This window comes from Scyliorhinus torazame, chromosome 18 (genome assembly GCF_047496885.1).
Source record: "Scyliorhinus torazame isolate Kashiwa2021f chromosome 18, sScyTor2.1, whole genome shotgun sequence".
Taxonomy (NCBI): domain Eukaryota; kingdom Metazoa; phylum Chordata; class Chondrichthyes; order Carcharhiniformes; family Scyliorhinidae; genus Scyliorhinus; species Scyliorhinus torazame.
Window position 1 is genome coordinate 84,743,491 of NC_092724.1, and position 23,138 is coordinate 84,766,628.

The following is a 23,138-nucleotide window of genomic DNA, read 5'->3' on the forward strand; positions in this document are numbered from 1 at the left end:
AACATAGAACATTACAGCGCAGTACAGGCCCTTCGGCCCTCGATATTGCGCCGACCTGTGAAACCAATCTAAAGCCCATTTACACTATTATCATCCATATGTTTATCCAATGACCATTTAAATGCCCTTAGTGTTGGCGAGTCCACTATTGTTGCCGGCAGGGCATTCCACGCCCCTACTCTGAGTAAAGAACCTACCTCTGACATCTGTCCTATATCTATCTCCCCTCAATTTAAAGCTATGTCCCCTCATGCTAGCCATCACTATCCGAGAAAAAAGGCTCTCACTGTCCACCCGATCTAATCCTCTGATCATCTTGTATGCCTCAATTAAGTCACCTGTTAACCTTATCTCTAATGAAAATAGCCTCAAGTCGCTCAGCCTTTCCTCATAAAATCTTCCCTCCATACAAGGCAACATTCTGGGAAATCTCCTCTGCACCCTTTCCAATGCTTCCACATCCTTCCTATAATGCGGCGACCAGAACTGCAAGCAATACTTCAAATGCGGCCGCACCAGAGTTTTGTGCAGCTGCAACATGACCTCATGGCTCTGAAACTCAATCCCTCTACTAATAAAAGCTAACACACCGTACGCCTTCTTAACAACCCTATCAACCTGGGTGGCAACTTTCAGGGATCTATGTACATGGACACCGAGATCACTCTGCTCATTCACACTACCAAGAATTTTAGCATTCGCCCAGTACTCTGTATTACTGTTACTCCTTCCAAAATGAATCACCTCACACTTTTCTGCATTAAACTCCATTTGCCACCTCTCAGCCCAGCTCTGCAGTTTATCTATGTCTCTCTGTAATCTGCAACATCCTTCCGCACTGTCCACAACTCCACCGACTTTAGTGTCATCTGCAAATTTACTCACCCATCCTTCTACGCCCTCCTCCAGGTCATTTATAAAAATGACAAACAGCAGTGGCCCCAAAACAGATCCTTGTGGTACACCACTAGTAACTGAACTCCAGGCTGAACATTTCCCATCAACCACCACCCTCTGTCTTCTTACAGCTAGCCAATTTCTGATCCAAACTGCTAAATCACCCTGAATCCCATGCCTCCGTATTTTCTGCAATAGCCTACCGTGGGGAACCTTATCAAATGCTTTACTGAAATCCATATACACCACATCAACTGATTTACCCTCGTCCACCTGTTTGGTCACCTTCTCAAAGAACTCAATAAGGTTTGTGAGGCACGACCTACCCTTCACAAAACCGTGTTGACTATGCCATTTGCTATCCTCCAGTCTTCTGGCACTATTCCTGTAGACAATAACGACACAAAGATCAAAGCCAAAGGCTCAGCAATCTCCTCCCTACCTTCCCAGAGAATCCTAGGATAAATCTCATCCGGCCCAGGGGACTTATCTATTTTCACACTTTCCAGAATTGCTAACACCTCAAGCCCTTCTAGTCTAGTAGCCTGTATCTCAGTATTCTCCTTCACAACATAGTCTTTTTCCTGTGTGAATACTGATAAAAAATATTCATTTTGCACCTCTCCTATATCCTCTGACTCGACGCACAACTTCCCACTACTGTCCTTGACTGGCCCTACTCTTACCCTAGTCATTCTTTTATTCCTGACATACCTATAGAAAGCATTCGGGTTATTCTTGATCCTACCTGCCAAAGACTTCTCATGTACCCTCCTGGCTCTTCTTAGCTCTCTCTTTAGGTCCTTCCTAGCTAACTTGTAACTCTTGAGCGCCCTAACTGAACCTTCACGTCTCATCTTTACATAAGCCTCCTTCTTCCTTTTGACAAGTGATTCAACTACTTTAGTAAACCACGGTTCCTTCGCTCGACCACTTCCTCCCTGCCTGACAGGTACGTACTTATCAAGGACACGCAGTAGCGGTTCCTTGAACAAGCTCCACATTTCAATTGTGCCCATCCCCTGCAGTTTCCTTCCCCATCCTATGCATCCTAAGTCTTGCCTCATCGCATCATAATTCCCTTTCCCCCAGCTATAACTTGCCCTGCGGTATACACCTATCCCTTTCCATCGCTAAAGTAAATGTAACCGAATTGTGGTCACTATCACCAAAGTGCTCACCTACCTCCAAATCCAACACCTGGCCTGGTTCATTACCCAGTACCAAATCCAATGTGGCCTCACCTCTTGTTGGCCTATCTACATACTGTGTCAGGAAACCCTCCACACATTGGACAAAAACGAACCCAACTAAAGTACTCGAACTATAGTGTTTCCAGTCAATATTTGGAAAGTTAAAGTCCCCCATAACAGCTACCCTGTTACTTTCGCTCCTATCCAGAATCATCTCTGCAATCCTTTCCTCTACATCTCTGGAACTTTTCGGAGGCCTATAGAAAACTCCAAACAGGGTGACCTCTCCTTTCCTGTTTCTAACCTCAGCCCATACTACCTCAGTAGACGCGTTCTCATCAAATGTCCTTTCTGCCACCGTAATACTGTCCTTGACTAACTATGCCACACCTCCCCCTCTTTTACCACCTTCCCTGAACTTACTGAAATATCTAAACCCTGGAACCTGCAACAACCATTCCTGTTCCTGCTCTATCCATGTTTCCGAAATGGCCACAACATCGAAGTCCCAGGTACCAATCCATGCTGCAAGTTCACCCACCTTATTCCGGATGCTCCTGGCGTTGAAACAACCTTCCTGCCTGCCGGTACCCTCCTGCAACCTTGAAACCTTACTCTTGACCTCACTACTCTCAGCCTCCTGTCCACTGGAGCTACAATTCAGGTTCCCAATCCCCTGCTAAACTAGTTTAAACCCTCCCGAAGAGCATTGGCAAATTTCCCCTCCAGGATATTGGTACCCCTCTGGTCCAGGTGTAGACCATCCCGTTTGTAGAGGTCCGACCTACCCCAGAATGAGCCCCAATTATCCAGGTATCTGAAACCCTCCCTCCGCACCATCCCTGTAGCCACGCGTTCAACTGTTCTCTCTCCCTATTCCTCGTCTCGCTAGCACGTGGCACGGGTAACAACCGAGAAATAATAACTCTGTTTGTCCAGGATCTAAGTTTCCACCTGAGCTCCCTGAATTCCTGCCTTACATCCCTATCCCTTTTCCTACCTATGTCGTTGGTGCCTATGTGGACCACGACTTAAGGATCCCGAAAACACGATCTGAGACATCATGGACCCTGGCACCTGGGAGGCAACACCTCTCGTTCCCACAGAATCTCCTATCTATCCCCCTAACTATGGAGTCTCCAATGACTAATGCTCTGCTCCTCTTCCCCCCTTCCCTTCTGAGCAACAGGGACAGACTCTGTGCCAGAGACCTGTACCCCATGGCTTACCACTGGTAATTTTTGTCCTCTCCACCAGTATCCAAAGCGGTATATTTGTTCGTAAGGGGAAAGACCACAGAAGATCCCTGTACTGACTGCTTCCTCCCAGCCCCTCTCACCGTCACCCATCTATCTTCTTTCCCAGGAGTAACTACATCCCTGAAGCGTCTATCTATGCCTCCCGAATCATCCGAAGTTCATCCAGCTCCAGTTCCCTAGCATTTGATAAAGTTCCCCATGGCAGGTTGATGGAAAAAGTGAAGTCGTATGGGGTTCAGGGTGTACTAGCTAGATGGATAAAGAACTGGATAGGCAACAGGAGACAGAGTAGTGGTGGAAGGAAGTGTCTCAAAATGGAGAAATGTGACTAGTGGTGTTCCACAGGGATCTGTGCTCGGACCACTGTTGTTTGTGATATACACAAATGATCTGGACGAAGGTATAGGTGGTCTGATTAGCAAGTTTGCAGATGTTACTAAGATTGGTGGAGTTGCAGATAGCGAGGAGGACTGTCAGAGAATACAGCAAAATATAAATAGATTGGAGAGTTGGGCAGAGAAATAGCAGATGGAGTTCAATCCAGGCAAATGCGAGGTGATGCATTTTGGAAGATCTAATTCAAGAGCGGACTATACGGTCAATGGAAGAGTCCTGGGGAAAATTGATGTACAGAGAGATCTGGGAGTTCAGGTCCATTGTACCCTGAAGGTGGCAACGCAGGTCGATAGAGTGGTCTAGAAGGCATACAGCATGCTTGCCTTCATCGGACGGGGTATTGAGTACAAGAGTCGGCAAGTCATGTTACAGTTGTATAGGACTTTGGTTAGGCCACATTTGGAACACTGCGTACAGTTTTGGTCGCCACATTGCACTGGGAGATCCCTGGACCGTAGGGCCAGCAGGACGGTCTTCCAGACCGTGCCGTTCTCCCTCTCTACTTGCCCGTTCCCCCGGGGGTTGTAGCTGGTCGTCCTGCTCGAGGCTATGCCCTTGCTGAGCAGGAACTGGCGCAGCTCGTCACTCATGAAGGAGGACCCCCTGTCGCTATGGATATACGCGGGGCAACCGAACAGTGTGAATATGGTGGCAAGGGCTTTAATGACTGTGGCCGCTGTCATGTCGGGGCAGGGGATGGCGAAGGGGAAACGAGAGTACTCGTCCACCACGTTCAGGAAGTATGCGTTGCAGTCAGTGGAGGGGAGGGGCCCTTTGAAATCCAAACTGAGGCGTTCAAAGGGGTGGGAAGCCTTGATCAGGTGCGCTCTATCCGGCCTGAAAAAGTGCGGTTTGCACTCTGCGCAGATGTGGCAGTTCCTGGTGACTGTACGGACCTCCTCCACAGAGTAGGGGAGGTTGCGGGACTTTACGAAATGGTAGAATCGAGTGAACCCGGGTGGCAGAGGTCCTCGTGGAGGGCTTGGAGGCGGTCTATTTGTGCGTTGGCACATGTGCCGCGGGATAGGGCATCGGACGGCTCGTTCAGCTTTCCGGGACGGTACAAGATCTCATAGTTGAAGGTGGAGAGCTCGATCCTCCACCTTAAGATCTTGTCATTTTTAATTTTGCCCCGCTGTGCATTATCGAACATGAAGGCTACCGACCGTTGGTCGGTGAGGAGAGTGAATCTCCTGCCGGCCAGGTAATGCCTCCAATGTCGCACAGCTTCCACTATGGCTTGGGCTTCCTTTTCCACTGAGGAGTGGCGGATTTCTGAGGCGTGGAGGGTCCGGGAGAAAAAGGCCACGGGACTGCCCGTTTGGTTAAGGGTGGCCGCCAGAGCTACGTCGGATGCGTCGCTCTCGACCTGGAAGGGGAGGAACTCGTCGATTGCACGCATCGTGGCCTTTGCGATATCCGCTTTGATGCGGCTGAAGGCCTGGCGAGCCTCTGTCGACAGGGGGAAGGTAGTGGACTGTATTAGCGGGCGGGCCTTGTCTGCATACTGGGGGACCCACTGGGCGTAATATGAAAAGAAACCCAGGCAACGTTTCAGGGCTTTGGAGCAGTGGGGGAGGGGAAATTCCATAAGGGGGCGCATGCGTTCGGGGTCGGGGCCTATTATCCCATTGCGCACTACGTATCCCAGGATGGCCAACCGGTTTGTGCTAAAAACGCACTTTTCCTCGTTGTATGTGAGGTTCAGGGCGTTAGCGGTCTGGAGGAATTTTTGGAGGTTGGCGTCGTGGTCCTGCTGATCGTGGCCGCAGATGGTTACGTTGTCGAGATACGGGAGCGTGGCCTGCAACCCGTGCTGGTCAACCATTCGGCCCATCTTTTGTTTGAAGACCGAGCCCCCGTTTGTGACACCAAATGGGACCCTTAGGAAGTGGTATAGACGCCCGTCTGCCTCGAACGCTGTGTACTTGCGGTCACCTGGGCGGATGGGGAGCTGGTGGTAGGCGGACTGGAGGTCCACGGTGGAGAAGACCTTATATTGGGCAATCCGATTTACCATGTCGGATATGCAGGGGAGAGGGTACGCATCTAGCTGTGTGTACCTGTTGATGGTCTGACTATAGTCTACGACCATCCTTTGCTTCTCCCCGGTCTTTACTACTACCACCTGGGCTCTCCAGGGACTATTGCTGGCCTGGATTATGCCTTCCTTAAGCAACCGCTGGACTTCAGACCGAATAAATATCCGGTCCTGGGCGCTGTACCGTCTGCTCCTAGTGGCGACGGGTTTGCAATCCGGGGTGAGGTTTGCAAACAAGGACGGCGGTTCAACCTTGAGAGTTGCGAGGCCGCAGATAGTGAGTGGGGGTATTGGGCCGCCGAATTGAAATGTTAGGCTCTGCAGGTTACACTGGAAATCTAATCCCAGTAATGTGGGCACGCAGAGTTGGGGAAGGACGTAGAGCCTGTAGTTCTTAAACTCCCTCCCTTGCACCGTTAGGTTCGCGATGCAGAACCCTTTGATCTCTACGGAGTGGGATCCTGCAGCTAGGGAAATCTTTTGCGTGCTTGGATGGATGGTCAGAAAACAGTGTCTTACCGTGTCTGGGTGAATAAAACTTTCAGTGCTCCCGGAGTCGATCAGGCATGGTGTCTCGTGTCCGTTGATCAGCACCGTTGTTGTCGTCGTCTGGAGCGTCCGGGGCCGTGATTGATCCAGTGTCACCGAAGCCAGTCGTGGTAGTAGTGTCGCGGCGTCTTCTTCGGACCCCGTGGAGCCGTCGATGCTGGGGTCCTTTGTTGTCAACCAAGATGGTGGCCTCCATGAATCGCACGTGGTCGGGGGTGGACAAAATGGCCGCCCCCATGAATCACACGTGGCTGGGGGGTCACAAGATGGCAGCGCCCATCCTCCCTTAGTGGTGCCCGGGACCCAAAATGGCGGCACCCGCGGGTCGCAGATGGGGCGCTGGGGGGGGTTGGGGAGCGTTTGGGATATGCTGGGCTCGTTCTTCTCCGGGGATTGCGGCGACCCCCCGGGACCGGCACACAGCCGCGTAATGGCCCTTCTTACCGCAGCTTTTACAAATCTGGCGCTTTAACCGCGCAAGCCTGCGAGGGGGGGAGGGGGGGGGGGGGGGGGGGGGGAGGGGGGGGGGGGGGCGGGGGGGGGGGGGGGTTTGTCACGACGGGGGTCCACAGAGCCCAAGGGGCTGCCGCGCGGTCGGGGCCGTAGGCACGGGCGTTTTGCCAGGCCACATCTAGGGAAGCTGCAAGGGCCCGTGCCTCTGAGAGTCCTAGCGACTCTCTTTCTAAAAGTCTTTGGCGGATTTGGGGAGAGTTCATACCTGCCACAAAAGCATTGCGAATTAGCATGTCCGTGTGTTCGATCGTGTTCACCGGCGGGCAGCTGCAGCCCCGTCCCTAAATTAGCAGCGCGGCGTAGAATTCTTCTAGCGATTCTCCGGGACTTTGCCGTCTCGTCGCAAGTTGGTGGTGCGCGTAGTCCTGGTTAACGGGCCGAACGTAGATGCCCTTCAGTGCTGCGAGCGCCGTCGGGAAATCCTCTGCGTCTTCTATGAGAGGGTAAATTTCCGGGCTTACCCTCGAATGCAGGACCTGCATTTTCTGGTCTTCTGTGATCCGGCGGGGGGCCGTTCGGAGGTAACCTTCAAAACATGCTTGCCAGTGTTTAAATACTGCTGCCGAGTTCGCTGCGTGGGGGCTGATCCGCAGGCATTCCGGGGCGATCCGGAGCTCCACAGTCTTTTAAGCTCGCTTAATAAATTGTAGCGCACAAAGACTTACGAGAGAGACGAGAAGTGATGAAGTCGATTCAGGCTTTATTAAGCGAGACTTGTCCCCAGCAGTTCAGCAACAGAATGAAGCGGCGGGGAGAAGCTCGGGTTCTTATACTCCGCCTTCAGGGCGGAGCCAGGAGTCAGCAGCCAACCAGGACCCGGGATCTGTCAGCCAATAGCATCACGGCTTCACAGTCCCACATGACCCCTAATACATACCACCACAATGGGGAACTGCTCACGTCAGTACAGGTGATACTGCACAGGGAGCAGTGCTCGCGTCAGTACAGGTGATACCGTACAGGGATCAGTGCTCACGTCAGTACAGGTGATACCGTACAGGGATCAGTGCTCACGTCACTACAGGTATGCCGCACTTAGAATAGTGCTTGCGTTAGTACAGGTGATGCCACACAGGGAACAGTGCTCACTTTAGTACAGGTGATGCCACACAAGGAGCAGTGCTCACGTTATTGCAGGTGATATTGCACAAGGAGCAGTGCTTACATTAGTTCCCGTGATACCGCATGGAGAACAGAGTCCGAGTCAATATAAGTGAGACGACACAGGGAACAGTGCTCACCTGAGTACAAGTGATGTTGCAACGGAAATGGTGCTCACGTCAGTACAGGTGACACCACTCGGGAAGCATTGCTTGCGTCACTACAGGTGATATCGCACAGGAGGTGGTGCTCACGTCACTACAGGCGATAGATAACACACAGGGTCACTGCTCACGTTAGTACAGGTGACACTGCACAGGGTCACTGCTCACGTTAGTACAGGTGACACTGCACAGGGTCACTGCTCACGTTAGTACAGGTGACACTGCACAGGGTCACTGCTCGTGTCAGTCCAGGTGATACCGCACAAGAGACGGTACTCACAGCTGAACAGGTGATATTCCACAGCAGGCTGTGCTCAACACTAGTACAGATGATACCCTACAGGGGACAGTGCAGGACTCCATTACGGGTGATATCACACAGGAGACAGTGCTCACAACAGTCCAGGTGATACCGCTCAGGGGACAGTGCAGGACACCAGTACTGGTGATACTACGTATGATGTCACTCAGGAGATGGGTGCTCACCTCCGTACAGGTGATACCGCTCAGGGGACAGTGCAGGACACCAGTACTGATGATACTCGACAGGGGACAGTGCTCATGTGAGTACGTATGATGTCACTCAGGAGATGGGTGCTCCCCTCAGTACAGGTGATACTGCACCGGAGACAGTGTTCGCGTCAGTACGAGTAATAATGCACAGGGGACAGTGCTCACCTCAGTACAGGTGAAACTGCACATGGGACAATGCTTATGTCAGTACAGGTGATACCACACAGGGGACAGTTCTCATTTCAGTACGAGTAATAATGCACAGGAGACAGTGCTCCCCTCAGTACAGGTGATACTGCACAGGTGACGGTGCTCATGTCAAGACGAGTAATAATGCACAGGAGACAGTGTTCGCGTCAGTACAGGTGATACCACACAGGGACAGTGCTCACCTCAGTACAGGTGAAACCGCACAGGGGACAGTGCTTACGTCGGTGCAGGTGATACCGCACAGGGGACAGTTCTCATGTCAGTAGGAGTAATACTGCACAGGGAACAGTACTCACCTCCATACAGTAGATACTGCACAGGGAACAGTGCTCACCTCAGACAGATGATACCGCACAGGAGACAGTGCTCACGTCACATCAGGTGGTACTGCATAAGGAACAGTGTTCACCCCAGTACAGGTGATACTGCATAGAGAACAGTGCTCACCCCAGTACAGGTGATACTGCATAGAGAACAATGCTCACCCCAGTACAGGTGATACTGTATAGGTAACAGTGATCACCTCAGTACAGGTGTTACTGCACAGGAGACCGTGCTCACGTCAATAGAGGTGATACAGCACGGAACAGTGCTCACATTAGTACAGGTGACGCCGCACAAGGAACAATGCTCACGTCAGTAAAGCTGATGTTGCACAGGGAACAGTGCTCACCTCAGACAGGTGATGCGACACAGGGAACAGTGCTCACCTCAGTACAGGTGGTGCCACACAGGGAACAGTGCTCACCTCAGTACAGGTGGTGCTGCACAGGGAACAGTGCTCACATCAGTACAGGTGGTGCCACACAGGGAACAGTGCTCATGTCAGGAAAGGTGATGCTGCACAGGAGATGGTGCTCATGTCAGTATAGGTGATACTGCAAAGGAAAAGGTGCTCACGTCAGTACAGGTGATACCGCACAGGATACAGTGCTCACCTCCCTTACAGGTGATACCGCACAAGGAGACATGTTGGACACCTGTATGGGTGATCCCAACAGGAGACAGTGCTGGACACCAGAACAGGTGAAATCCCACGGGACTCAGTGCTGGACACCAGGGCAAGTGATATCCCACGGGAGACCGTGTTGGACACCAGTTAGAGTGATCCCAACAGGAGACAGTGCTGGATACCAGAACAGGTGATATCCCACGGGAGACAGTGCTGGACACCAGTTAAGTTGGTATTGCGCAGGGACTGTACTGGACACCAGGCAGGTGAAATCCCACCGGAGACGGTGCTGGACACCATAGATTATCATAGAATTTACAATGCAGAAGGAGGCCATTCGGCCCATCGAGTCTGCACCGGCTCTTGGAAAGAGTACCCTACCCAAGGTCAACACCTCCACCCTATCCCCATAACCCAGTAACCCCACCCAACACTAAGAGCAATTTTGGACACTAAGGGCAATTTATCATGGCCAATCTACCTAACCTGCACATCTTTGGACTGTGGGAGGAAACCGGAGCACCCAGAGGAAACCCACGCGCACACGGGGAAGATGTGCAGACTCCACACAGACAGTGACCCAAGCCGGAATCGAACCTGGGGCCCTGGAGCTGTGAAGCAATTGTGCTATCCACAATGCTACCGTGCTGCCCAACCAGTTAGGTTGGTATTGCGCAGGGACTGTGCTGGACACCAGAACGAGGAACACAGGCGGAGAAAATTTTGACTGTGCAATTGTGCCGGGTATGAACACCACTGTTCAATGTGCTTCATACTGATACTGTCCGGTTTGAAAAAGGTGTGGGGGAGAGTGTATGTTATAATGTTGCAATAAATTGTGCAGTGACAGGGGGGCTCTCTGCAAACTACTCTTCGAGTCAATGTGTAAAATTAACATGATTTTTTTTTGACACTCGCTGCCAAGGATTTCCAGTTCATTCTGAAGGGCTTGGCTCGTTTGCTGAATAATCCACTGCTTCAGACGTACCTCCCCAACTCTACCAAGAAAATTCAGTTCCATCAGGAGTTGTTGGTGCTCTTCTGGAAATTGTGTGACTTCAACAAGGTGAGAGCACTGTAACTACCTGCCACGCGCGCACAAACACACACACAAACACACACACACACACACACACACACACACACACAATAGAATCATAGAAGTTTACAGCATGGAAACAGGCCCTTCGGCCCAACCAGTCCATGCCGCCCAGTTTTTACCATTAAGCTAGTCGCAGTTGCCTGCACTTGGCCCATAACCCTCTATACCCATCTTACCCATGTAACTATCTAAATGCTTTTTAAAAGACACAATTGTACCCGCCTCTACTACTACCTCTGGCAGCCCATTCCTGACACTCACTACCCTCTGAGTGAAGAAATTGCCCCTCTGCGCCCTTCTGAATCTCTCCCCTCTCACCTTAAACCTATGCCCTCTAGTTTTAGACTCCCCTACCTTTGGGAAAAGATGTTGACTATCTACCTTATCTATGCCCCTCATTATTTTATAGACCTCTATAAGATCACCCCTAAGCCTCCTACGCTCCAGGGAAAAAAGTCCCAGTCTATCCAGCCTCTCCTTATAACTCAAACCATCAAGTCCCGGCAACATCCTAGTAAATCTTTTCTGCACTCTTTCTAGTTTAATAATATCCTTTCTATAATAGGGTGACCAGAACTGCACACAGTATTCCAAGTGTGGCCGTACCAATGTCTTGTACAACTTCAACAAGACGTCCCAACTCCTGTATTCAATGTTCTGACCAATGAAACCAAGCATGCCGAATGCCTTCTTCACCACCCTGTCCACCTGCGACTCCACCTTCAAGGAGCTATGAACCTGTACTCTTAGATCTCTTTGTTCTATAACTCTCCCCAACGCCATACCATTAACTGAATAGGTCCTGGCCTGATTCGATCTGCCAAAATGCATCACCTCACATTTATCTAAATTAAACTCCATCTGCCATTCGCCGGCCCACTGGCCTAATTGATCAAGATCCCGTTGCAATCCTAGATAACCTTCTTTACTATCCACTGTGCCACCAATCTTGGTGTCATCTGCAAACTTACTAACCATGCCTCCTAAATTCTCATCCAAATCATTAATATAAATCACAAATAACAGTGGACCCAGCACCGATCCCTGAGGCACACCACTGGTCACAGGCCTCCAGTTTGAAAAACAACCCTCTACAACCACCCTCTGCCTTCTGTCGTCCAGCCAATTTTGAATCCAATTGGCAACCTCACCCTGGATCCCGTGAGCTTTAACCTTCTGCAACAACCTACCATGCGGTACCTTGTCAAAGGCTTTGCTAAAGTCCATGTAGACAACGTCTACTGCACTGCCCTCATCTACCTTCTTGATCACCCCTCAAAAAACTCAATCAAATTTGTGAGACATGATTTTCCACGCACAAAGCCATGCTGACTGCCCCGAATCAGTCCTTGCCTCTCTAAATGCTTGTAGATCCTGTCTCTCAGAATACCTTCTAGCAACTTACCTACTACAGACGTTAGGCTCACCGGTCTGTAGTTCCCAGGCTTTTCCCTGCTGCCCTTCTTAAACAAGGGCACAACATTCGCCACTCTCCAACCTTTATGTATCTGTAGAATCTCTTTGGATTCTCCTTTGCATTATTTGGCAAAGCAATTTCATGTCCCCTTTTTGCCCACTTGATCCCAGTTGCTTATGTACGTCATATGCCTCCTTCTTCTTTTTGACCAGAGTCTCAATATCTCGAGTCATCCAGGGTTCCCTACTTCTACCAGCCTTGCCCTTCACTCTAAAGGGAATGTGCTTACCCTGCACCCTGGTTAACACATTTTTAAAAGCCTCCCATTTACCAGCCGTCTCTTTGCCTGCCAACAGTCTCCCCCAATCTACCTCTGAAAGTTCCTGTCTGATACCATCAAAATTGGCCTTGCCCCAATTAAGAATTTTAACTCTTGGGCCAGACCTATCATTCTCCATAGCTATCTTAAAACTAATGGAGTTATGGTCACTTGTCCCAAAGTGATCCCTCACTAACACCTATGTCACTTGCCCTTCCTTATTTCCCAAGACGAGGTCAAGTTTTGCCCCCTCTCTAGTCGGTCCATCCACATACTGAATGAGAAATTCCTCCTGAATACACTCAACAAATTTCCCTCCATCCAAGCCCCTAATGCTATGGCTGTCCCAGTCAATGTTGGGAAAGTTAAAGTACCCTACTATTACCACCCTATTATTCTTGCAGCTATCTGTAATCTCCTTACATATTTGCTCCTCAATTTCCCGCTGACTATTTGGGGGCCTGTAGTACAGTCCTACCAAGGTGATCTCTCCCTTCTTATTTTTCAGTTCCACCCATATAGACTCAGTGGGCGAATCCTTGGATATATCCCCTCTAAGTACTGCCGTCATGTTCTCCCTAATCAAAAATGCCACTCCCCCTTCTCTCTTACCTCCTGTTCTATCCTTTCTATAGCATCTGTACCCTGGAACATTGAGCTGCCAGTCCTGCCCCTCCCTTAGCCATGTTTCAGTCATAGCTATAATATCCCAGTCCCATGTGCCCGTCCATGCCCTGAGTTCATCCGCTTTGCCCGTCAGGCCCCTTGCATTGAAATAAATGCAGTTTAATGTAGACACACAACACACACACATACACACACAGAAACACACAGACACCACACGCACACACACCACACACACACACCGGGATAGACCGGCACTGAAATACACAGAGACAGACATGGCAGGTCGTGCATTCCAAGCCCCCACTACTCTCTGGGTAAAGAACTTACCTCTGCCATCCCCCCTATATCGTCCACCATTCACCTTAAATTTATGTCCCCTTGTAATGGTTTGTTCCACCCGGGGAAAAAGTTTCTGACTGTCTACTCTATCCCTGATCATCTTGTAAACCTCTATCAAGTCGCCCCTCATCCTTCTCCGTTCTGATGAAGGAAGGCCTAGCACCCTCAACCTTTCCTCGTAAGACCTACTCTCCATTCGCGGCAACATTCTGGTAAATCTTCTTTGCGCCTTTTCCAAAGCTTCCACATCCTTCCTAAAATGAGGCGACCAGAACTGTACACAGTACTCCAAATGTAGCCTTACCAAAGTTTTGTACAGCTGCATCATCACCTCACGGCTCTTAAATTCAATCCCTCTGTTAATGAACGCGAGCACACCATAGGCCTTTTTCACAGCTCTATCCACTTAAGTGGCAACTTTCTTTTTTTTTAAATATGTTTTATTGAAATTTTTTTCCCAAACAACAATTTTTCCCCTCTTACAAAGCAAACGCAACAACAACAATACAGAAATTTTTAACAATACACAAGTAACGAAACCCCTTTATCTTTGGCCTAAACTAAACTAACCCCCCCCCCCTTCCCCCTGGGTTGCTGCTGCTGGTCATCTGTCTTCCCTCTAACGTTCCCCTAGGTAGTCGAGAAATGGCTGCCACCGCCTGGTGAACCCTTGAGCCGATCCTCTCAGGGCAAACTTTATCTGCTCCAGTTTAATGAACCCCGTCATATCGTTTATCCAGGCCTCCAGTCCGGGGGGTTTCGCCTCCTTCCACATGAGTAGGATCCTGCGCCGGGCTACTGGGGACGCAAAGGCCACAATGTCGGCCTCTTTCGCCTCCTGCACTCCCGGCTCTTCCGCAACTCCAAATAGAGCTAACCCCCAGCCTGGTTTGACCCGGGCCTTCACCACCCGCGAAATCACTCCCGTCACTCCCTTCCAATACCCTTCCAGTGCTGGGCACGCCCAAAACATATGTGCGTGGTTTGCCGGGCTCCCGCCACACCTCCCACATTTGTCCTCCACTCCAAAGAACCTGCTCAATCTTGCTCCCGTTATGTGTGCTCTATGTAGCACCTTAAATTGAATCAGGCTAAGCCTGGCGCATGAGGAAGAGGAATTTACCCTGCTTAGGGCATCAGCCCACATACCCTCCTCTATCTCCTCCCCTAGTTCTTCTTCCCACTTTCCTTTTAGTTCGCCCACCGACTCCTCCCCCTCTTCCCTCATCTCTCGGTAAGTCTCTGACACCTTGCCCTCTCCGACCCACACCCCTGAAAGCACCCTGTCCTGTATCCCCTGTGTCGGGAGCAACAGAAATTCCCTCACCTGTTGTCTAGTAAACGCCCTAACCGTGGCAACTTTCAAAGATGTATGAACATAGACCCCAAGATCTCTCTGCTCCTCCAGATTGCCAAGAACTCTACCGTTAACCCTGTTCCGCATTCATATTTGTCCTTCCAAAATGGACAACTTCACACTTTTCAGGGTTAAACTCCATCTGCCACTTCTCAGCCCAGCTCTGCATCCTATCTATGTCTCTTTGCAGCCGACAACAGCCCTCCTCACTATCCACAACTCCACCAATCTTCGTATCGTCTGCAAATTTACTGACCCATCCTTCAACTCCCTCTTCCAAGTCATTAATGAAAATCACAAACAGCAGAGGACCCAGAACTGATCCCTGTGTACCGCCACTGGTAACTGGGATCCAGGCTGAATATTTGCCATCCACCACCACTCTCTGACTTCTACCGGTTAGCCAGTTCGTTATCCAACTGGCCACATTTCCCACTATCCCATGCCTCCTTACTTTCTGCATAAGCCTACCATGGGGAACCTTATCAAATGCCTTACTAAAATCCATGTATACTACATCCACTGCTTGGTCACCTCCTCAAAGAATTCAATAAGACTTGTGAGGCAAGACCTACCCCTCTCAAATCTGTGCTGACTACCCCTAATCAAACAGTGTCTTTCCAGACGCTCAGAAATCCTATCCCTCAGTACCCTTTCCATTACTTTGCCTACCGAAGTAAGACTAACTGGCCTGTAATTCTCAAGGTTATCCCTATTCGCTTTTTTGAACAGGGGCACGACATTCGTCACTCTCCAATCCCCTGGTACCACCCCGTTGACAGTAAGGACGAAAGGCTCACTGCCAACGACTCTGCAATTTCATCTCTTGCTTCCCATAGAATCCTTGGATATATTGCGTCAGGCCCGGGGACTTGTCTTTCCTTAAGTTTTTCAAAATGCCCAACACATCTTCCTTCCTAACAAGTATCTCCTCGAGCTTACCAGTCTGTTTCACACTGTCCTCTCCAACAATAAGTCCCCTCTCATTCGTAAATACTGAAGAAAAGTACTCATTCAAGACCTCTCCTATCTCTTCAAACTCAACACACAATCTCCCGCTACTGTCCTTGATCTGACCTACCCTCACTCTAGTCATTCTCATATTTTTCACATATGTGTAAAAGGCCTTGGGGTTTTCCTTGATTCTACCCGCCAAAGATTTTTCATGCCCTCTCTTAGCTCTCCTAATCCCTTTCTTCAGTTCCCTCCTGGCTATCTTATATCCCTCCAGTGTCCTGCCTGAACCTTGTTTCTTCAGCCTTACATAAGTCTCCTCCTTCCATTTAACAAGACATTCAACCTCTCTTGTCAACCATGGTTCCCTCACTCGACCATCTCTTCCCCACCTGACGGGGACATACACATCAAGGACACGTAGTATCTGTCCCTTGGAATAAGTTCCACATTTCAATTGTGTCCTTCCCTGACAGCCTATGTTCCCAACTTATGCACTTCAGTTCTTGTCTGACAGCATCGTATTTACCCTTCCCCCAATTGTAAACCTTGCCCTGTTGCATGCACCTATCCCTCTCCATTACTAAAGTGAAAGTCACAGAATTGTGGTCACTATCTCCAAAATGCTCCCCCACTAACAAATCTATCTCTTGCCCTGGTTCATTACCAAGTACTAAATCCAATATTGCCCCTCCTCTGGTCAGACAATCTACATACTGTGTTAGAAATGCTTCCTGGACACACTGCACAAACCACCCCATCCAAACTATTTGATCTAAAGAGTTTCCACTCAATATTTGGGAAGTTGTGTCACTGATGACTACTACCCTTTGACTTCTGCACCTTTTCAAAATCTGTTTCCCATTCTGTTCCTCCACATCTCTGTTGCTATTGGGGGGCCAATAGAAAACTCCCAACAAGGTGACTGCTCCTTTCCTATTTCTGACTTCAACCCATACTACCTCAGTAGGCAGATCCTCCTCGAACTGCCTTTCTGCAGCTGTTATACTATCTCTAATTAAGATTGCCACCCCCCACCTCTTTTACCACCCTCCCTAATCTTATTGAAATATCTATAACCAGGAATCTCCAACAACCATTCTGTCCCTCTGAAGAAGTTTCCGTGATGGCCACCACATCGTAGTCCCAAGTACCGATCCATGCCTTAGGTTCACCCACCTTATTCCTGATGCTTCTTGCGTTGAAGTATACACACTTCAACCCATCTCCGTGCCTGCAAGTACTCTCCTTTGTCAGTGTTCCCTTCCCCACTGCCTCACGAACGCTTTGACGTCCTGAATATCGGCTACGTAGCTGGACTACAAATCCGGTTCCCATTCCCCTGCCAAATTAAACCCTCCCCAAAAATAGTAGAAAACCTCCCTCCCAGGATATTGGTGCCCCTCTGGTTCAGATGCAACCCATCCTGCTTGTACAGGTCCCACCTTCCCCAGAATGTGCTCCAATTATCCAAATACCTGAAGCCCTCCCTCCTACACCATTCTTGCAGCCACGTGTTCAACTGCACTCTCTCCCGATTCCTAGCCTCGCTATCACGTAACACCGGCAACAAACCAGAGATGACAACTCTCTCTGTCCTGGCTTTTAACTTCCAGCCTAACTCCCTAAACTCGTTTATTACATCCACACCCCTTTTCCTACCTACGTCATTGGTACCAATGTGCACCACGACTTCTGGCTACTCCCCATCCCCCTTAAGGATCCTGAAGACACGATCCGTGACGTCCTGGACCCTGGCACCCGGAAGGTAGCAAACCACCCCAGAGTCTCGCCCGTGCCTACAGAACTGCCTGTCTGTACCTCTAACTATTGAGTCCCCTATAACTAGTGCTCTCCTAATCTCTCCCCTTCCCTTCTGAGCCCCAGAGCCGGACCTCGTGCCAGAGACCCGGTCACTGCAGCCTACCCCTGCTAGGTATTCCCCCCCCCCCCCCCAACAGTATCCAATGTGGTATACTTATTGTTGAGAGGAACGACCACAGGGGATCCCTGCACTGACTGCTTCCTCCTCTTCCCACCTCGAACTGTTACCCAGCTACCTTTGTTCTCAGGTGTAACTATGCCCCTGTAGCTTCCATCTATCACCCCCTCAGCTTCCCGAATGATCCTCAGGTCATCCAGCGCCAGTTCCCGAACACGGTCTGTGAGGAGCTGGAGATGGCTGCACTTCCCGCAGATGAAGTCAGCAAGGACTCGGTGGTCTCCCTTAACTCGAACATTCTGCAGGAGGAACATTCCACTGTCCTAGCTGCCATCACCTCTACTTAGTCTCCCAGTAAAAAATAAAGAAAAAATAGCTTACCTGCTCACAGCACTGAGTCTTTTTTTTTTAGGTTAGAGGAGGAGGGAGGGTGGGACACACTACACGTGTAGTGTCTCGGGTTTCCTCACCGTTCAAATTTATTGGTTAATACAAACCTTCCCAGGTCTCCCCATGGCCGACTTCCGGTTTCCTGCTGCTCTGAGAAAATAAAAAAGGTCTGAAAAAGTAAGTTTAAAAATCAAAAACTCAGCTTACCTTCCAGCTCTTCCGTGCAAAAATCGCTCCCCTCTCTGCCCGCTCCGCTGGAAGAATGAACATTAGAACATTACAATGCAGTACACGCCCTTCGGCCCTTGATGTTGCGCCGACCTGTGAAACCAATCTAAAGCCCATCTACACTATTCCCTTATCATCCATATGTTTATCCAATGACCATTTAAATGCCCTTAATGTTGGCGAGTCCACTACTGTTGCAGGCAGGGCATTCCACGACCTTACTACTCTCTGAGTAAAGAACCTACCTCTGACATCTGTCCTATATCTATCTCCCCTCAATTTAAAGCTATGTCCCCTCATGCAAGCCACCACCATCCGAGGAAAAAGGCTTTCACTGTCCACCCTATCTAATCCTCTGATCATCTTGTATGCCTCAATTAAGTCACCTCTTAACCTTCTTCTCTCTAACGAAAACAGCCTCAAGTCCCTCAGCCTTTCCTCATAAGATCTTCCCTCCATACGAGGCAACATCCTGTTAAATCTCCTCTGCACCCTTTCCAATGCTCCCACATCCTTCCTATAATGCGGCGACCAGAACTGCACGCAATACTCCAAATGCAGCTGCACCAGAGTTTTGTACAGCTGCAACATGACCTCATGGCTCCGAAACTCAATACCTCTACCAATATAAGCTAATACACCGTACGCCTTCTTAACAACCTTAGCAACCTGGGTGGCAACTTTCAGGGATCTATGTACATGGACACCGAGATCTCTCTGCTCATTCACACTACCAGGAATCTTACCATTAGCCCAGTACTCTGTATTCCTGTTACTCCTTCCAAAATGAATCACCTCACATGTTTCTGCATTAAACTCCATTTGCCATCTCTCAGCCCAGCTCTGCAGCTTATCTATGTCCCTCTGTAACCTGCAACATCCTTCCGCACTGTCCACAACTCCACCGACTGTAGTGTCATCTGCAAATTTACTCACCCATCCTTCTACACCCTCCTCCAGGTCATTTATAAAAATGACAAACAGCAGTGGCCCCAAAACAGATCCTTGTGGTACACCACTAGTAACTGAACTCCAGGCTGAACATTTCCCATCAACCACCACCCTCTGTCTTCTTACAGCTAGCCAATTTCTGATCCAAACTGCTAAATCACCCTGAATCCCATGCCTCTGTATTTTCTGCAATAGCCTACCGTGGGGAACCTTATCAAACGCTTTACTGAAATCCATATACACCACATCAACTGCTTTACCCTCGTCCACCTGTTTGGTCACCTTCTCAAAGAACTCAATAAAGTTTGTGAGGCACGACCTACCCTTTACAAAACCGCGTTGACTATCCCTAATCAAATTATTCCTTTCTAGATGATTATAAATCCCATTTCTTATAAACCTTTCCAAGACTTTGCCCACAACAGAATTAAGGCTCACTGGTCTATAGTTACCGGGGTTTTTTTTTTTTCGATACAGCGCAGTACAGGCCCTTCGGCCCACGATGTTGCACCGAAACAAAAGCCATCTAACCTACACTATGCCATTATCATCCATATGCTTATCCAATAAACTTTTAAATGCCCTCAATGTTGGCGAGTTCACTACTGTTGCAGGTAGGGCATTCCACGGCCTCACCACTCTTTGCGTAAAGAACCTACCTCTGATCTCTGTCCTATATCTATTACCCCTCAGTTTAAAGCTATGTCCCCTCGTGCCAGCCATTTCCATCCGCGGGAGAAGGCTCTCACTGTCCACCCTATCTAACCCCCTGATCATTTTGTATGCCTCTATTAAGTCTCCTCGTAACCTTCTTCTCTCCAACGAAAACAACCTCAAGTCCATCAGCCTTTCCTCATAAGATTTTCCCTCCATACCAGGCAACATTCTGGTAAATCTCCTCTGCACCCGCTCCAAAGCTTCCACGTCCTTCCTATAATGCGGTGACCAGAACTGTACGCAATACTCCAAATGCGGCCGTACCAGAGTTTTGTACAGCTGCAACATGACCTCCTGACTCCGGAACTCAATCCCTCTACCAATAAAGGCCAACACTCCATAGGCCTTCTTCACAACCCTATCAACTTTCAGGGATCTATGTACATGGACACCTAGATCCCTCTGCTCATCCACACTTGCAAGAACTTTACCATTAGCCAAATATTCCGCATTCCTGTTATTCCTTCCAAAGTGAATCATTTGTCTCTACTCCCCTTCTTAAACAAGGGGACAACATTTGCTATCCTCCAGTCTTCTGGCACTATTTCTGTAGACAAAGATGACTTGAAAATCAAAGCCAAAGGCTCAGCAATCTCCTCCCTAGCTTCCCAGTGAATCCTTGGATAAACCCCATCCGGCCCCCTATCAGGGGACTTATTTATTTTCACACGTTCCAGAATTGCTAACACCTCCTCCTTATGAACTTCAATCCCATCCAGTCTAGTAGTCTGAATCTCAGTATTCTCCTCAACAACATAGTCTTTATCCTGTGTGAATACTGACGAAAAATATTCATTTAGCACCTCCCCTATCTCCTCGGACTCCAAGCACAACTTCCCACTACTGTCCTTGACTGGCCCTACTCTTACCCTAGTCATTCTTTTAGAAGTTGACAGCATGGAAACAGGCCCTTCGGCCCAACCAGTCCATGCCGCCCAGTTTTTACCATTAAGCTAGTCCCAGTTGCCCGCACTTGGCCCATAACCCTCTATACCCATCTTACCCATGTAACTATCTAAATGCTTTTTAAAAGACACAATTGTACCCGCCTCTACTACTACCTCTGGCAGCCCATTCCAGACACTCACTACCCTCTGAGTGAAGAAATTGCCCCTCTGGGCCCTTCTGAATCTCTCCCCTCTCACCTTAAACCTATGCCCTCTAGTTTTGGACTCCCCTACCTTTGGGAAAAGATGTTGACTATCTACCTTATCTATGCCCCTCATTATTTTATAGACCTCTATAAGATCACCCCTAAGCCTCCTACGCTCCAGGGAAAAAAGTCCCAGTCTATCCAGCCTCTCCTTATAACTCAAACCATCAAGTCCCGGCAACATCCGAGTAAATCTTTTCTGCACTCTTTCCAGTTTAATAATATCCTTTCTATAATATGGTGACCAGAACTGCACACAGTATTCCAAGTGTGGCCGTACCAATGTCTTGTACAACTTCAACAAGACGTCCCAACTCCTGTATTCAATGTTCTGACCAATGAAACCAAGCATGCCGAATGCCTTCTTCACCACCCTGTCCACCTGCGACTCCACCTTCAAGGAGCTATGAACCTGTACTCCTAGATCTCTTTGTTCTATAACTCTCCCCAACGCCATACCATTAACTGAGTAGGTCCTGGCCTGATTCGATCTGCCAAAATGCATCACCTCACATTTATCTAAATTAAACTCCATCTGCCATTCGTCGGCCCACTGGCCTAATTGACCAAGATCCCAGATAACCTTCTTCACTATCCACTGTGCCACCAATCTTGGTGTCATCCGCAAACTTACTAACCATGCCTCCTAAATTCTCATCCAAATCATTAATATAAATCACAAATAACAGTGGACCCAGCACCGATCCCTGAGGCACACCACTGGTCACAGGCCTCCAGTTTGAAAAACAACCCTCTACAACCACCCTCTGCCTTCTGTCGTCCAGCCAATTTTGAATCCAATTGGCAACCTCACCCTGGATCCCGTGAGCTTTAACCTTCTGCAACAACCTACCATGCGGTACCTTGTCAAAGGCTTTGCTAAAGTCCATGTAGACAACGTCTACTGCACTGCCCTCATCTACCTTCTTGGTCACCCCCTCAAAAAACTCAATCAAATTTGTGAGACATGATTTTCCACGCACAAAGCCATGCTGACTGCCCCAAATCAGTCCTTGCCTCTCTAAATGCTTGTAGATCCTGTCTCTCAGAATACCTTCTAGCAACTTACCTACTACAGACGTTAGGCTCACCGGTCTGTAGTTCCCAGGCTTTTCCCTGCTGCCCTTCTTAAACAAGGGCACAACATTCGCCACTCTCCAATCTTCAGGCACCTCACCTGTGGCTGCCGATGATTCAAATATCTCGGTTAGGGGACCCGCAATTTCCTCCCTAGCCTCCCACAACATCCTGGGATACATTTCATCAGGTCCCGGGGATTTATCTACCTTGATGCGCTTTAAGACTTCCAGCACCTCCTCCTCTGTAATATGCACACTTCTCAAGACATCACTATTTATTTCCCTTAGTTTCCTAACATCCATGCCTTTCTCCACCGTGAATACCGATGAGAAATATTCATTCAGGATCTCACCCAACTCTTGTGGCTCTGCACATAGATGTCCTTGTTGATCCTTAAGAGGCCCTACTCTGTCCCTAGTTACTCTTTTCCCCTTTATGTATCTGTAGAATCTCTTTGGATTCTCCTTTGCATTATTTGGCAAAGCAATTTCATGTCCCCTTTTTGCCCTCCTGATTTCCCTCAACTCTATTTCGACAATCTCTATACTCTTCAAGGGATCCACTTGATCCCAGTTGTTTATGTACGTCATATGCCTCCTTCTTCTTTTTGACCAGAGTCTCAATATCTCGAGTCATCCAGGGTTCCCTACTTCTACCAGCCTTGCCCTTCACTCTAAAGGGAATGTGCTTACCCTGGTTAACACATTTTTAAAAGCCTCCCATTTTATTCCTGACATACCTATAGAAAGCTTTAGGGTTATCCTTGATCCTACC

At 49.0% G+C, this 23,138-nt stretch overlaps 1 protein-coding gene across 2 annotated transcripts in view; it reads left to right on the forward strand.

The window, feature by feature from the left end:
* Window positions 1-23,138, forward strand: part of LOC140395338 (protein HID1) — a 306,127-nt gene that overhangs the window by 112,721 nt on the left and 170,268 nt on the right. For both annotated transcript variants that reach the window (XM_072482976.1, XM_072482977.1), the window contains exon 9: window positions 10,714-10,854. In XM_072482976.1, coding sequence (XP_072339077.1) covers window positions 10,714-10,854 — 141 coding nt within the window. The remainder of the gene's footprint in view (window positions 1-10,713; window positions 10,855-23,138) is intronic.